The 17,164-nt window shown below is 41.7% G+C and overlaps 1 protein-coding gene across 1 annotated transcript in view; it reads right to left on the bottom strand.

Moving 5' to 3' along the window:
* The window catches only part of si:ch73-40i7.2 (FYN-binding protein 1), a 53,745-nt gene that overhangs the window by 10,251 nt on the left and 26,330 nt on the right, over window positions 1-17,164 (bottom strand). The window contains exons 10-15 of the mRNA XM_055164730.1: window positions 5,625-5,795; window positions 4,864-5,572; window positions 4,275-4,386; window positions 4,038-4,093; window positions 2,827-2,858; window positions 2,196-2,224 (exon numbers count right to left, since the gene is read on the bottom strand). Of these exons, the coding sequence (XP_055020705.1) occupies window positions 2,196-2,224; window positions 2,827-2,858; window positions 4,038-4,093; window positions 4,275-4,386; window positions 4,864-5,572; window positions 5,625-5,795 (1,109 nt within the window). The remainder of the gene's footprint in view (window positions 1-2,195; window positions 2,225-2,826; window positions 2,859-4,037; window positions 4,094-4,274; window positions 4,387-4,863; window positions 5,573-5,624; window positions 5,796-17,164) is intronic.

Below are 17,164 nucleotides of genomic sequence, written 5' to 3'. Positions count from 1 at the left end.
AACCTTCTTCCAGAGAGGAGACAGGATAACCACTCTGCCACAGTAACACAGGGAGAACATGTACACTCCACCTGCTTATTAAAGGTCTATATTATCCAAAACTGACTCTTGTGAGGCTTCTGCTGCTGTGACCTCCTCATAAACACACCGGGAGTTGTGTGTTGTTTCTTTCACGTCTGAGGAATCCTGCAGTAGTCCGTGAAAGTTGGTGCCAGTGAAAAGCTTCAAGCACCACGTAACTTTTCCACCATTTACAGACAAAACCATCAGCAGCACATCCTCATATTCCACCGAGTCACGTCCTTTAGTCTGAAAGAAGCTAAACGAGCTGAGCTGCCTGAGAAGTGCTGTTTATGCAAATGAGTCATGCGCTTAAGTTTCTGTAAAATGTAAACACACGTGCGCAAAACTGCATTAAACACATTATAATGTCAAAATGGCCGATGTGGCTCTAGAAACGTTATGCTTTATATATTGTAAAGTTTAGCAATGTAAAGTTTATTTATGCAGAAGATTTTAATGAATAATCTGCTGCAGTGTCACTTCATGTCACTACAATAGTGTTTGGAAACGTTGGGTTTGATCTGCAGTGGATTGTGGGATTAAACCTCAGGGCTCCTTACTGCTGGATCATAACATGGATCTATTAAAATAAGGAACATCCTGAACTTCTTCTGCTAAATGAGCTCATGGTTCTGGTTCTGGTCTGGATAACAGAGATAATGCAAAGATGATCTTGTGTTGAGTTGTTTTATTTATGAATGAAAAGAAGGAAATATGCATTATTTCTTTTATTTTACAGTTAAATTATTATTTATGTAATTAAGTTTTTTTGTATTCTTAAATGTTCCTATATGAACTGCCGACCTCTTACACTTTAATTTTAAAAAAAGGACCTTGTGGAATTGGCAGATTTGTTTTTGCAGTTTTCAGTTTTAGGGGGTTATTTTTTCTTGAACATATATCGACATATATATCGTATATTAAGATATAGCAAAATATATCGAGATATATTTTTTGATCCATATATCATAAATATCATCACTCTACACACTAACCCCTTGAACACAAATACAATCACTTTTTTCTTAGTTTTTATGATGTCACCTGCTTTTCTCCATGGAGACAGTTAAAGAGGCAGTACATGATTTTCTCTCTCAAGCTGTGGTTGGAGCAAAATGTGTCTTGTCCCAGTACAGATATATTATATAAACAGCTCTCGAGGTCAAAGTAAGTCCACCGTTTCCTCTTTGTATCTAACTATAAAGCACTTTATCTCCAAGAATCAGGAAGAGCACTGTCAGCATGCTAGTTGTTGCTGAGTTTCTGAAAGTTTTGAAGGCCTTATAAACTCAAACTCACCTCTGCAAACCATTTCAAATAAACTAGGTCTGTTTTTCACAGCAGCTTTAAGGCTATACCTTGGAATATTCTTGGCAAAGTAACAACATCTTCATGGAGACAAGCAGGTCACACACACTCGTCCAGAAAAGCTGCATACTGTGTCTTTAATACTTGCTAAAATAAGTTTGTCTTTTGTATCTGTTTTGCAGCATGCTTCTGAATGTGTCTAGCAAACAAAGGAAGTGGTGTGGGCTCAAAGAGGCAACACCGCGTCAGAGGCGATTATAAAGTCACTGACGCTTATAGAAGACAGACAGTCCAGAATACACTGTGTGTGTGTGTGTGTGTGTGTGTGTGTGTGTGTGTGTGTGTGTGTGTGTGTGTGTGTGTGTGTGTGTGTGTGTGTGTGTGTGTGTGTGTGTGTGTGTGTGTGTGTGTGTGTGTGTGTGTGTGTGTGTGTGTGTGCGTGTGTGTGTGTGTGTGTGTGTGTGTGTGTGTGTGTGTGTGTGTGTGTGTGTGTGTGTGTGTGTGTGTGTGTGTGTGTGTGTGTGTGTGTGTGTGTCTGTGCGTGTGTGTGTGTGCGTGCGTGTGTGTGTGTGTGTGTGTGTGTGTGTGTGTGTGTGTGTGTGTGTGTGTGTGTGTGTGTGTGTGTGTGTGTGCGTGTGTGTGTCTGTGCGTGTGTGTGTATGTGCGTGTGTGTGTGTGCGTGCGTGTGTGTGTGTGTGTGTGTGTGTGTGTGTGTGTGTGTGTGCTGTGTGTGTGTGTGTGCGTGTGTGTGTATGTGCGTGTTGTGTGTGTGTGCGTGCGTGTGTGTGTATGTGCGTGTGTGTGTATGTGGAAGGTGCACTCACGCGTCTATGTCCTCGTAGATCTCGTCATTCTGTGAGAGACAAGAAACATACAGCAACTGTTGTCAAGTCAGACAATGGAAACTAATGCACAAAATAAAATACATAACCTGAATGATCTCAAGTGTAAATGTTAGGAAATGTGTTATTTAAATTAAAACATTATATTTTTTGGAGCAGGAAGATTATTTGGTTAATTCATAATGTAAAATCCTTAATATAAGATATGACATAAAGGTAATGAGAAATTTCAAGGTAGAAATATGTTATTTTCACCTCAATGTGTTTTGCAAAACAGTAAAACTGTGTTTCTGTCACATTAATTATAATAATTTGCATGCCCAGAATGTATAAGGTTCGTGAGGAATAACGCTGGACCACTGCAAACTCAAATACTTTTGTTTTTCACGTTTTAAAGACAGTAAACACCAGTACAGCATCTTTAAGTCCCCCTCCCCACACACTCCCACTGTGCACATTGTTCACGAGTGGACAGTTGGTGTGTGTTGGGCAGTTGGTGTGTGTTGGGCAGTTGGTGTGTGTTGGGCAGTCGGTGTGTGTTGGGCAGTCGGTGTGTGTTGAAGTAACTGTGGCGTTGTGATTCGTCTTCAGAACTGCCTCTTGTATGTCTCACCTCGTCTTTGCTCTGTGAGTCGCTCCAGGAGTCTGAGGAGAGCACAAAACAACAAAAAGGTCACACACAACAATACAGTGCTCATAGTCCTTCATCAAGAATATTTCACTTCCTTCACCATAACCCTAGTGAGCATTAGTGCATGTTTAAATGTTACTTTGCACAGCAAGATGGATTCTCAACATATATTTGAGTTCACAAACTCACAAGTGCAGTCGTGTGTGAAGCAGCTGGAATAAAAATCAGCTCCACCAAGTCCAAGGTCATGGTTCTGATCTGGAAAAAGGTGTCTTGTCCTCTGTGGTTGGAGAGTCTCAAATGAAGGAGTTCAAGTATCTCGGGGTCTTGCTCATGAGTGAGTGTGAGATTGACAGGTGGATAGTGCAGCGTCTGCAGTGATGCCGTCGCTGTATTGGACTGTTGTGGCGAAGAGGGAGCTGAGGTGACACAGGCATCTGTTCCGGATGCCTGTTGGACGCCTCCCTCGGGAGGTGTTCTGTGTCCCAGCAGAAGGAGGCCCCAGGGATGACCCAGGACATGCTGGAGGGACTATGTCTCTCAGCTGGCCTGGGAACGCCTCGGGCCAGGACCCTCCCAGAGGAGCTTGTGGAAGGGTCCAGGGTGAAGGAAGTCTGGGAGTCTGCTTAGACTGCTGCCCGGCCATGACCCGGCCATGGAAGAAACTGGATGGATGGACAAACTCACGAGAATCCACCTTGAGAGCCTCCTGCTGTGAGGTTCAAATTCTCACAGCAGCAAGTGGACCAATCACAGAGCAGCAAAGTATGAACAAACTAAAGCAAACTTGGTGATGTGGACCAATGGACTTCAGTCTGTCTTAGTGTCAGTACAGACTAGAGGGAAGAGCTTTGTGCATTTGTGGACTGGGAAGATGTCATTTTCTCTCAACTCAAGTTTCATTCTTCAGCTTGTTCTGCTGTTGTGACACTTCCACCAATCAGATTCAAATATTTGTCATGATATTAGAATATTATTAGTGGTAGTGTGTGGTAGTGTGTGATCACTTTCACTGAGAGTTGTTCAGATCATATGTAGAAGGCAGAGTGACACACGTCAATCTGGTGTGAGCCAGGTTTGTTTAAAAGAGTGTGGAGCATCTGCCCCCCGTTTGTCTCCGTGAACATGTTTTGACTTTGTCTGAAAAAGGTTTCATTTGAGAAAAAATCATCAATGTACAAACTGTTTCTCACCGTTGATCTCCAGGCTCCCGATGTCATCATATGGCTCCTGGTCATCATCAATGTCCCTGTGGACAGAACACACTTGAATGTCCCTGTGTCCCCAGAGAGACAGACAGGACACAGATACAGTGTCCGAAGAGAGCCAGAGACAGGACACAGAAAGGACAGAGACACAGTGTCCACAGAGAGACAGACAGAGACATCAACAGAGCAGAGACAGGGACAGGACACACAGAGGACACTCACACAGTGGTGGACTGTCTGGGCAGTCGTCCTGGTTTGTTGTCTCTCTGTGGGAGTCTGGGGGCCCCCGTGGGAGCTGAGATGGAGACAAGTTGGACCCCTGGGAGAGGAGACCCTGAGGAGGAGAGGAGTTTATGAGCACTTTTCACAGGCCAGAGCAGAGTTTTACCATCACAGTAATGCCAACAACAACTAGCATGCAAACAGCAAACCAGCTAACCATTTTATTCTAGAATAAAATGCAGACAGCACACAGCAGCACACAGCAGTCCTAGCACTGGGAATGTAGAACACCCCCAACCATGCCACAGCAAAGTATCAGATATGTGGAAGTCAGGACAGCTCCTAGTCTACTGTTGTGAAATATTTAAATGAGCATCAGAAGAAATTCTGTTGGAGGGGGCTTTCTGCGTGAAGTTTAAAAGTTGACTTGTAAACCTATAAGTCTGTCCTGTTAGAAACTCAGTACTCTGATCATACCATCCACATACTACTGAACTCTCCGAGCGTTCCTTTTTGTACTCTGTAGACTAATCATTCTACTTCCCTCCGGCCCAGTGTTCACAAACAGCCAACATCCAACCACACTGACCTGAGGTGCCCCGCGGACCTGTAGGCACTGGTAGTCCTCTAGGTGGGGCTCCTTTTGAGGACTTCCATTGCTCTATGTTCACCTGAGGAGGTCGTTTGGGTTTGGGGGGTCTGGGGGCCATGGCAGGCAGTGGTTTCCTGAGGGGGGCCACATCGTCAGTGCTCTTTGGTCTGGGCAGGGCTCTGACAGCGGTGCCCACAGAGGGCATGGACGGGGCCCGGATGTGAGGGGCAGAGGGAGAGAGGGGCGTTGGGAACAAGGAGGGCACCGGGGACAGTCTGGGTCCTGGGGGCCTCTGGTGCCGCAGCATCATGCTCTGCAGAAGCTCTCCTGTTTGACGTACTTTGTTACAATCCACAGGGGCAGAGGGAGCTTGAAGAGGCCCAAGCTGGGACCTGGGTCCTGAGGCCACAGGGGGCGTGGCTCTTGGGTGTCCAAGTGCAGAAGGGGGCGTGGCTACGGAAGGTCCTCGGGCAGAAGGGGGCGTGGCTATGGAAGGTCCTCGAGCAGAAGGGGGCGTGGCTATGGAAGGTCCTCGGGCAGAATGGGGCGTGGTTCTGGCAGGGCCTCGGGCAGAAGGGGGCGTGGCTATGGAAGGTTCTCGGGCAAAAGGGGGCGTGGCTATGGAAGGTTCTCGAGCAGAAGGGGGCGTGGTTTCTGGCAGAAGGGGGCGTGGTTCTGGCAGGTCCTCGGGCAGAAGGGGGCGTGGCTATGGAAGGTTTTCGGGCAGAAGGGGGCGTGGCTATGGAAGGTTCTCGGGCAGAAGGGGGCGTGGTATGGGGCCGTCTGTGCAGAGGGGGCGGGTTAGTGTCTGTGATGGGGTTAAAGGGTATGAGCAGGACGGGTCGGCCTGACTTGGGGGACTCACTGTCGTGACAGGAGGCTGGGGCAGTGAAGCGCGCCCGCAGAGCTTTCACATCCACACTGTCCTCCTGAAGAAACAGAGCACAAAGAGGAGTTCACATTCTTTTTTCAGACACACTCTTTTTAACCCTTACACTCTGATATACACTGACAGTCAAAAGTTTTAGAACACCACACGTTTTCCATTTTTTACTTTTTACTGTTGACCAAAACATATTCTAAACTTTTGATTGATGTGTGTGTCGACCTTTGTCAGATAGAACAGCTGAACACACTTGTGGCTCGTTCTTTTTACAATAGAAATAAAATATTCTTGAGAAAGTTCTTCCCAAGTCTGTTGCAGAAGTTCCATAAATGTGTGGCACTTCTGTCTTCTGTCCAGTTCATCCCAAACCAACTCGATGGGGTTTAAGTCTGGACACTGTGCTGCTGCTGGACACTCCAGGTTTTCAAACTCACCATCTTGTTTTGTAGTTTGTAGTTTTGGCAGAGTATATATGAAAACTGAAACATTTCTATTTTAAATGTTATAAAATACATTTCTGTAAATAATGCACACTCATTTACCACTTAAACCACATAAACTGAAACACAAAGCATGGACCTGATGGACTTGACTAAAAATTGATGGAGTTGACAAAATGTGTGAACTCTACTGAAAACTGAACAAATCTCTCTTAATCCAGATGAGAACAGATGCTACAGGTTTAACACTGATCAGACTTCATTAAACTGTCAATTATTTCTCTTCCAACCTCCAAACTCACTATAGCAGAGGAAAGCCCACGCTCCCTCCTCCCCCGACCCTCTCTCTGACTCTCCAGACACTCTTTATGGGTGCTTCTCAAAGCCTGATCCCGGCAGATCTCAGAAGCTAAGCAAAGCTGATTAGTACGGAAGACCGCTGGGAAAATCATGTGCCACAGTGGGTCACCCACACTGCCCAGTATAAAAGTGGTGTGTGTGAGTGTTGGTAGAGAAGCTGATAGAGCAGACTGGCAGCCACACAACCACCGGGTACGGAGTGAATGAATAATGATCTGCAAAAGCAAAAAGCATCTTTGTGGCATTTGTCTGTGAAAACCACTATATACAAATAAACAAATAAATAAATAAAAAACTTACTTTCCTTCTACCTCCCTCTTCTCTGCCTCTCTATATTTTATTTTGGTTTGACCCTCATATGATTGTTTACAGCAAGCTCAGAAAATAACTGTCAACTGACAGTTCTATTTCAGAAGATGAAAATGGCTCAAATCTATTCAGTGCTACAGAAAGCAGCACATTAAACATTTAATTTGTTACTAAGTTGGTCACTTTGTCATCTCTGTCAGTCTGACATATCAATTCTGTCATACATTTAACTCAACATTGTAAATAATATTACTGACGCAGTATTTAAATATATAATATCTAACTTACTGTGAAATGGTATTTTAACCCATTTGTAAGTTCACTAATATGTTATTAGCACATTTAGAGACAACAGGTGGATTTGTCAACTCCACCAGTGATCAGTCAACTCCCTCAGCCCTGAAATCTGACAACTGATGGAGTTGACAAAATTGCAGGTTTTTCCCTTGTTAAACACAGATGGTAGATTGACGCCAGTTTGCTTTTGTTCAGTGTGTTGCTTTTATTGCCCCACCCAAAGCTTAGACACACTCCAGCACTGCTGAAATAAATGGATCCAAATGGACTGACTATGTGTTAAAGTGACCAGTGTGTGTATCACTCCTCATATGAAAGCCCTCCCTCTGACCTGCACTACTGTGTACCTCCTCTGACCTGCACTAGTGTGTACCTCCTCTGACCTGCACTACTGTGTACCTCCTCTGACCTGCACTAGTGTGTACCTCCTCTGACCTGCACTACTGTGTACCTCCTCTGTGCTGCACCACCTCTGACCTGCACTAGTGTGTACCTCCTCTGACCTGCACTACTGTGTACCTCCTCTGACCTGCACTACTGTGTACCTCCTCTGACCTGCACTACTGTGTACCTCCTCTGACCTGCACACCTCTGACCTGCACTAGTGTGTACCTCCTCTGACCTGCACTACTGTGTACCTCCTCTGACCTGCACTACTGTGTACCTCCTCTGACCTGCACTAGTGTGTACCTCCTCTGACCTGCACTACTGTGTACCTCCTCTGACCTGCACTAGTGTGTACCTCCTCTGACCTGCACTACTGTGTACCTCCTCTGACCTGCACTACTGTGTACCTCCTCTGACCTGCACTAGTGTGTACCTCCTCTGACCTGCACTAGTGTGTACCTCCTCTGACCTGCACTAGTGTGTACCTCCTCTGACCTGCACTAGTGTGTACCTCCTCTGACCTGCACCACCTCTGACCTGCACTACTGTGTACCTCCTCTGCACTAGTGTGTACGATCTGGAGCACAGATCTCCTTTAGTGATCAGCTGGGCCCATAGTCTAAACTCTGTCTCTGAACACAGGTTCCTACTCAAATGTAGATGATGTGAATGAATGTGGAGTCAATATTTTATCAAATCGTATGAACTTAAATTGCTGGGGTTTTTTTTACAGGTCATAACAACAACAGCATCAGTTTCACATTTTAACATGAACTAGGGTTGACAATTTCCTCAACCCCAAATGAGTGACACTTTTTCTCCAGGTGTGTGTACGTGCACGTGTGTGCACGTGCGCACTCACCAACAATATCACAAGGTTTCATTAACCAGAAGATAATCCTTCTCATGTCAGTATCATTTTGGTAAATTACTACAGTATTTGTTTGTATTGTGTTGAAGTAACAGTCACTTCACATGGCTCTGAGAGTGTGTTCTGTCTCGTGTGTATATGCACAGGAGAAGAGTCTAGCTCTGTTTAATACTCACTCAATACTTTCTCATAATAATGGAAAAGTTAAAAGGGTGACTCCATATGACAAGTCTACGTCGCCTTAGGTTCCATCTTAGGCCAGAGCTTCAAGTGCTCTGTTCTTTTGTCAAGACAAAATGTTTCCTCCTGTGAGCGGGGAGGGTGCAGGGGAGAAGTAGAAGGAGCTTTTGTGATTGTGTCCTTCAATTGTTTTTACCTAAATGTGAGAACAGTTTTAAAGGGCCCATTTTACACTATTTTCTGATCTGTTATGTGATTTGTATGTATTTGTTTTCTTTCACACATGTTTAACACACAAACTCTGCATATTTAGCCTCTCTCAAATGAAAAACAACCCCATCCACCACCAGAAACATTTTGATCATTTCAGCCCTGGAATAACAAATCTCTACTGAACTAAAGGTAAAAGGAGTGGTTCACTTGAAAAATACCACTACATGACATCACAAAATGGAACAGAGCATTTTGAGCTTTGGAGATGTAGTAATAAAGAGTTACTCAAACTCAAAGTGTGAATGAAACTGAACACAAGTCCAGGTCTATTTTGGAGGAGAGAACAACATTAGAACTTGACTTAAAGCTCACAAGAGTCTGTTTTGTGCAATATGGGGCCCGTAAATAATATGAATAATATTCCATTTTCTTCCGCTTATCCGGAGCCGGGTCGCGGAGGCAGCAGTCTAAGCAGGGACTCCCAGACCTTTAATAATAATAATTAAATAATATTATCTTTTGTAGTAAACTCAATGCTTTTCCCACTTCATATAAGAAACTAGAACTGCTGTCTATATGGTGTTTGCATGTTCTGCCTGTGTCATGGGTCAAATCCTCCAGCTAAGACTATAGCTCAAGAGCTGGAGGTCGTATATAATATATAGTATATGGTATATAGTATATGGTATATAGTATATGGTATATAGTATATAGTATATAGTATATGGTATATGGTATATAGTATATGGTATATAGTATATGGTATATAGTATATATATAGTATATAGTATATGGTATATGGTATATAGTATATAGTATATGGTATATAGTATATGGTATATAGTATATGGTATATAGTATATAGTATATGGTATATAGTATATAGTATATGGTATATAGTATATAGTATATGGTATATAGTCATCATCATCATCATCATCATCATCATCACACTTATATTTGTAAATCAGTGAAGAAAAAAAGCAACTCTATGTACAACAGAAAGTACATAGAACAAAAATGTATTTTCATGGAAAACAGGAGCAGGATGTTTGTAAGTGTCTGAAGACTGACGCCTTAAAATGGATCGATGTCATTGATCAGATTGAGGAGAAGTTGTTCCATTCATTTGGGGCTTTAAAGTTAAATCCTCTGCGGCCAATTTCTTTTTTTTATTATAGGAACATTAAAAAATAGTTGTTCAGTATGAATTCAGTGTAAATGATCTGAATGGAATCAAAAACTCTTTTAAGTAGGGTGGGAACTTTGAGTAACAACATTTAAACACAAATAGTAAAAAGTGTAGCTGTGCTGTGGATGTTAGAGAGAGTCAGCAGAGTGATGAATCCATCTGACAGTGGTGAGTTCTATAGGGACGTCTTAATACAAACCTACATATTCTATTATAAATTACATCTAACAATCAAAGGTTAGATGCTGAGGTGTTCTGATAAATGATGTCTGTGTAGTCGAGTATTGGTAGAAGTAATTGTGAAGCAGTTCTATTTGTGACAGATAAACTGAACCTTGATCAAAATGTTCTATTGCAAAAATGAGAAAGATATGGACTGTGAGAACCTGTGCATGCAAGTTTACAGAGCTGTCTATCAAAGCTGTAACGATAATCAATAAATCACTTAATCGTATGATAACTTTTAAGGAGTTCGATAACTTTTCTGGCCGCAATAAATTCTATTTGCATGTTTGTTTGTTTTCCTCGCTCTCTCGCTCTCGCTCTCAAAGAGAGTGAATGTTAGAAGCTTCTATCGCTCTCTGACTCTTCTCGTTTAACAAGTGTAATGACGCTTGAACCACATGCGCTGTCTTTATCAGCACAGCAGATGCGCGCGTAGTCTGAGTGCAGAAAGCGCCGCTGTCTGTGCGGCTAACATGAAGCCGCACCACAAGCGCCGCTGTCAGAGTGACAGAACAGTTCATCATTGAGTGCCAAAACAAGTCACGATGCCGAATCAGCACTGGTGAGTGGGACACGTCTCAACAGCCACGTGCGTCAAATACAGCGAGCACAAACGACGACAAGAAATGTCTCAAACCCCAGCAGTCGATAAACCCAAACCCGAGTGACAGAACAAGCCCCGCCCCCCGGGAGAACCCGAAATCCACTGAAATCCCACAAGACACCGACACGACACCAGACAGGACAGAGACTCCCTCATAACGAAACAGCATCCTGTGTCACAGGTTCATACGAACATTTAAATGATCAAAACTGCCGAGGCCACAACAGCAGCCACAGAGAGAGACACAATATACCAATGTAAGTCAATGAATAAAATCACTTTTACGGGCAATTTTGTTACAGAAACTTAATAATCCATTTTATTTATTGCTTTGATTGTATTTGGTTCAGCAATGTTTTATTCAAGTGCATTTTTGTGAACAAGTCCTCACTGTGAGTCAGATTAGACTAGTCCTATGTTAAGTCTGTTTTATTTTGGCCTGTTATTTTAGGTTGTCTTACAGTTCCTGTGTTAAATGTTCTTTATAAAGTCAGGTTTATTGATCTTTGAAAGGATGTGTTTGCTTTTTTATTCCATGGTCATTATAATAGTTGAAATTGGTCTCAAAATGTCAATATTATCGTTTATCGCATTAAATTCACGGTCAAATAATCGTCTAGCAAAATCTGTTATCGTTACAAGCCTACCCATACCAGTATGTTGAAATAAATATTGTAACATCTGTATGGTTGATTTATTTAAATGATTTATGTTCTGCATTAAAATTGTTAAATGAAGTTCTCTTTGCAGATGACACCACCCTCTACTGCTCTGGTCAAGACCAAAGGCAGCTTTTTCAAATGGTGGACAGGGAGAAAATTAAAGTCTGGTTTGATTTTAATAAATTGTCACTAAACACAGAAAAAACTAAATTATATTATTATTATTTTGCAGAACGAAAAGCACAAAATCATGTACAAATGATGCTCGATAATACACCACCAGAAAGAATCTTTGAAAACAAGTTTTTAGGAGGAACTATAGACCATCACTTAAACTGGAAATCACACAATAAAATTTGAAATAAATTATCCAAAGTAATTGAAATTATATACAAATATAGATATGTTCTCGATAAAAACAGTCAGTTGGTTCTCTAATGCCCGACAGAACCAACTGTATTGAGATTTGGGGAAATACACATAAGCAGTGTTGGGAAGGTGACTTTTAAAATGTATTCCCCTACAGATTACAGATTACACACCCCAAAATGTAGTTTGTAATGGAATCCATTAAATTACTTAAAGTGAGTAACGTAATCTGAATACTTTAGATTACTTGATTTGCTGTAGAGAAGCAAAGACGAGGAAATCTTCACATAAAATGTTTTGTCTGTTAAAATAAAATAAAAAGCCCAGATTTAACCAAATTAAAAATATTATTGATAGAAGACGAGGAGACATGGTCCACACAGCATGGTTTAGTCCTGTTAAATCCTGTTTAGACCTGGTTTAGTCTTGGTTTTGTCCTCGTTTAGACCTAGTTTAGACCTGGTTTTAGACCTGGTTTAGAATTGGTTTGGACCTGGTTTAGTCCTGGTTTAGACCTGATTTAGACCTGGTTTAGACCTGGTTTGGACCTGGTTTGGACCTGGTTTAGTGTCCGGCAATGAGTGGAATTACCGAGAGAAAAAAAAAAAAAAGGGATATAGCCCAAAATGTGAAAACAGGAAAATACCACCGTGTAATCCAATTATTTCAACAAAGTAACTGTAATCCAATTACCACTCACTGAAACAGTAACTGTAACTGAATACAGTTACTCATAATTTGTACTCTGATTACGTAACTCTGGTACATGTAATCTGTTACTCCCCAACACTGTATATAAGACTAATACAAATCTAATCTTTACCAAAAAACTAAAAAAGGCAATAAGAGCTTATAATGAATCTACCAATGCAGTGTTTATAAACCTTCAAACTCTGAAGTTTTACAATTTAGTTGACCTTTACACTTTGAAAATCATGTTCAAAGTAAATAACAATCTCTTGTCAAAATCATCACAGAATATGTTCAAAATCCAAAACACTGGATTCGAGCTCAGTCACGTTTAACAAAAAGAAAATCAGAGCAGCAAACATTATGAAATTGTACATATGTGTTAAACGGGTGGAGCTCAGGAACAAGTGTACAGAAAACCTCAAACTGCACCACACTCTTCCATTTTATAAAGAAGTTTAAATGTTTCTCTCTGGGCAGACACATGCATGATGAGACTTAGTTTGTGGTGTAGGACTTTGTTGTTCTGTTACTGATTTGTTTGTTTCCTCTCGTTGTTTTTATGAAGATGAACTGGTGTCAAGATAAAACTCTGACAAAGGAATAAAGGGTAAAGGCAGAATAAGTTCAAGTTTCACCTGCAGCTTTTCGGTCTGTGTGTGTTAAATATGACTGTCTGTGGAATAATGTCAGAATAAACCTGTGACCCAAAGAAATTAATCTGTCGATCAAGATGGGTCTCAATGCTCTTGACTGGTTGGTCCTGTGGTATTGTAAGATGGGTCAAACGCAGCAATGAATCCCCCTCACGAAGGAATAAATCTTAAATCTAGTTTGAGTAGATTTAGGTAGGAAGTATTACATGTGCGCTCTTACCTTTCGTTGCTCTCCTCTTTCTCACATATGAGCTGCTCTGTGTGTATCTTTGCTCTCTCTCTGTGTGTGTGTGTGTATGTGTGTGTGTGTGTGTATGTGTATGTGTGAGCATTGGAGCTGTGCAGGAAGTGTGCAGCAGAGCAGAGCATGCACCGAACTCCACGCCAACGTTTCCTCTTCCTGAAACCCGCTGCTCTCTTATTCTTTTCTCTCTCCCTCTCTCTCCTCTTTCTCTCATCTCTCATTCTTTGATTTATCCTGCTCTCTCTCTCTCTCTCTCTCTCTCTCTCTCTCTCTCTCTCTCTCTCTCTCTCTCTCTCTCTCTCTCTCTCATCTGAGGGTGTAGGTTTGCACAGGGACGATGGGGACATGTCACAATAATATCTGTGGAAGACAAAATAATCCCTACCAATATTTGACATTTTATTTTAATAAACAAAAATATTAACTTATTCTTATATTTTTCCAAACTCAGTAGTATTAACTGAACAGGTTTTAGTTCACATTTTGTTTATTAAAGCATCTTTAGAATGTACTGACTGGGATTGTTTTACAGATGCATGTGAGAATATAAGTGAACTTGTTGATGTTGTCTCATCTTATATAACTTTCTGTATCGACTGTACAATTCCTTCTAAAGAAGTGGTTATATACCCTAGCAACAAGCCATGGGTAACAATGGAGCTTAAGTCTGTTATAAACAAAAAGAAAAAAATTCATTATTCAGGAGATAAACAGGAAAAGAAAGAAGTCCACAGAGAAGTTAAGAATGAAATAAGACATAGTAGAACGGTCTATAAGGATAAAATAGAAAATCTCTATTCAGGAGGAGATCTCAGAGCAGCATGGAGAGGCATTAAGAAAATGGCATCAGTGAACCAATCGTTTGGTGTAACAAGGCAAAATGTTAGTATAAATGGTGTTGATGATGCCCAATTGCCAAATGTTTTTAACTCCTTCTTTGGCAGGTTTGAGAGGCCACTTTTTGGAGATGTAATTGATAAAACCCGAATGTCCCTTGTTCCCAATAACAATCTGTTGATTTCCCAAGAAAGCATTACCAAATTACTTAAAAAGGTAAACCTAAGTAAAGCTGCAGGCCCGGATGGCATCTGTGGACACACTCTCAGGTCCTGTGCCCATCAGCTCAGTGGTGTATTTACTACACTTTTTCAGATGTGTGCAAATTCTGGCCAAATACCAACCATGTGGAAAACATCCACTATTATACCTGTTCCTAAGTCGAATAATTCAAAGGAACTAAGTGAATTCAGACCAATTGCTCTGACCTCATTAGTTATGAAAATCTTTGAGAAGATACTAAAAGAGAATATCCTCTCTCTAATCAATGGTAAACTAGACCCATTGCACCCTGTCACGTATCAAGCAGGGAACGGTGTAGAGGATGCAAAAATATTTCTTTTGGACACTATTTATAAACACCTTGAAAAGCCCAACTCACATGCACGGATACTTTTTGCAGACTTCTCTTCAGCTTTTAACAAGATGCAGCCAGATATTTAAATTGAGAGATTAGCTTCTCTTTTTAGTCGACCTAATCAGCTTTTATTGCTACTTTTAAACTTCTTAACCCACCGCACACAAAGAGTACTGGTAAATGGGGAAATGTCCAATCCTATCGTTTCAAATATTGGTGTCCCCCAGGGTTGTGTTTTGCCTCCGCTGCTTTATATTTTGTATACAGACAGTTGTAGGTCCGCAAATGAGGGCAGCTACATGATCAAGTTCTCAGATGATACTGCCCTCTCTCTCCTGCAGGGAGCAAACTCAGACCACGGCCGAGCTCTACCTGCTTTCATTGAATGGTGTGATAATAACTACCTGGACCTAAATGTAGCCAAAACCAAAGAAATGGTTGTGGACTTCCGGAAAAAAGTCCACAGCCCAGTAGCCAGTTCCATCCATTTAGAAGCAGTAGAAATGGTGGACTCTTATAAGTATTTGGGAACTGTGTTTGATTCCTCTCTAAGGTTTGATAAGAACACTGAGCACATCATCAAACGAGGACAGCAGCCGGTTCACTTGATGTGGAAGCTCAGCTCTTTTAATGTGTCGTCTAATATTTTAAATAATTTTTATCATTCTTTTATCGAAAGTTTGCTGACCTTTTCTTTTATCTGTTGGTTTTATGGATTATCTGTGAAAGACAAGAACAGTCTGAACCAGATTGTAAAAGTTTGCAGCAAAATCAGTGGTGTTCAGACGGAGGATTTGGCCTCTGTGTGGAGACATCGGGTGTTACAAAAGACTAAGGGCATACTGAGCCAACCTAACCATGTTCTGCACTCACAGTTCATGAAAATGCCCTCTGGGAGGCGCTATGTCACCCCACAGCAAAAGACTAACTGTTATGCCAAATCTTTTCTTCCTTCTGCCATAAGGCTTTATATGGAAAGTGAATTTGTTCCTGTGTCCCTGACGCTCTGAGGTTTGAACGTCTGGTGTCTGTCTTTCTTTTTCTTTATTATTTATATTTATATATTGTGCGTGACCAGATATGTGCGAACTGAATTGCCCTTTGGGATTAATAAAGTTGTTGATTGATTGATTGATAAATGCTCTGAGATGTATTCAGTGATATGACGACAGGGTTTCTCCTGCCGCTGTTTCACTGGCTGTAACAGAGTGATGTCATTGGTGGAGCCAGGAGCCTAAACTGGGGAAGCGGCAGGACAGGGCCGCACCTGAAGATGTCGGTTTGAGCAGTGAAGACGCTGCACCAAACTTTGTAAAACTTTTCAAAAGGAACTTACTTGTCTTGATCTTCAGTTAAACTTGTCTTATAAAGAGTCGCTGCAGAAAAAGAGAGACTATCTCCACAAGTGCACCTCCGAAACAGAGCTCTACTCGTGCTCTGTGACCCCGACTCTACTGACAATATCCCATGGAAAAATGTACGGACATGACCTCACAAATATCTCACCACCAACAAGCAAAGAGAAATCTGCTACAAACTTCTACGTCGCTGTTATCCGCTAAAGCAACCTTTAAGCAACCTAAAAATAAAATGAAACTGTAACCATAGACTCCAATGTAAATCACTCTGTACAGAGTCCATAGGCACTATGGTCACATGGTCACATTTTTCTATAGCGCTTTTCCACCTTCAAGGCACTCAAAGCGCTTTACAACAAGGAACCACTCACCCATTCACACACACACACACACACACACATTCATACACCAGTGTACGCAGACACTGTGGGCAAGGTGGGTTAAGTGTCTTGCCCAAGGACACAACGGCAGCATTCCTCTGTGGGAGCTGGAATCACACCAGCCAACCTGTGGGTCAGTGGATCTGACCGCTCAAACTGTGATGTTTATGTTGAGAGCTGAACCACCAACCAACCTTCAGATCAGTGGGTGAATACTCTACCAACTGAGCTACTACCGCCACTATTCTCACTTACTGAAACACATTTAGGAAACATTTGGATGACGACTTCCTGTGTAGTGTCCTGACACTAGGTATGTGATAAAACTGTGGATTCAGCAGCAGCGTCTTCACAACCTGCCAAAACTGTCCATGGGGGACAAGACTCTAATCACATCTTCAGTGTCACTTACTGGTTGATCTGCCGAACATAACGAAATCTGTTTTTTTTTTTTTTTTTTAATTAAGTGAGACAAATTATAATGCACAAATGAATAGCCAATTTATAAAAGGAAAAAAGAAAGAATACAATGACATCCAGATGAAGAAAAACGGTCAATTT

This window comes from Boleophthalmus pectinirostris, unplaced genomic scaffold (assembly GCF_026225935.1).
Source record: "Boleophthalmus pectinirostris isolate CB_2022bp ecotype Guang Dong unplaced genomic scaffold, ASM2622593v1 HiC_scaffold_7, whole genome shotgun sequence".
Taxonomy (NCBI): domain Eukaryota; kingdom Metazoa; phylum Chordata; class Actinopteri; order Gobiiformes; family Gobiidae; genus Boleophthalmus; species Boleophthalmus pectinirostris.
This window is presented reverse-complemented; position numbering and strand designations above follow the sequence as displayed.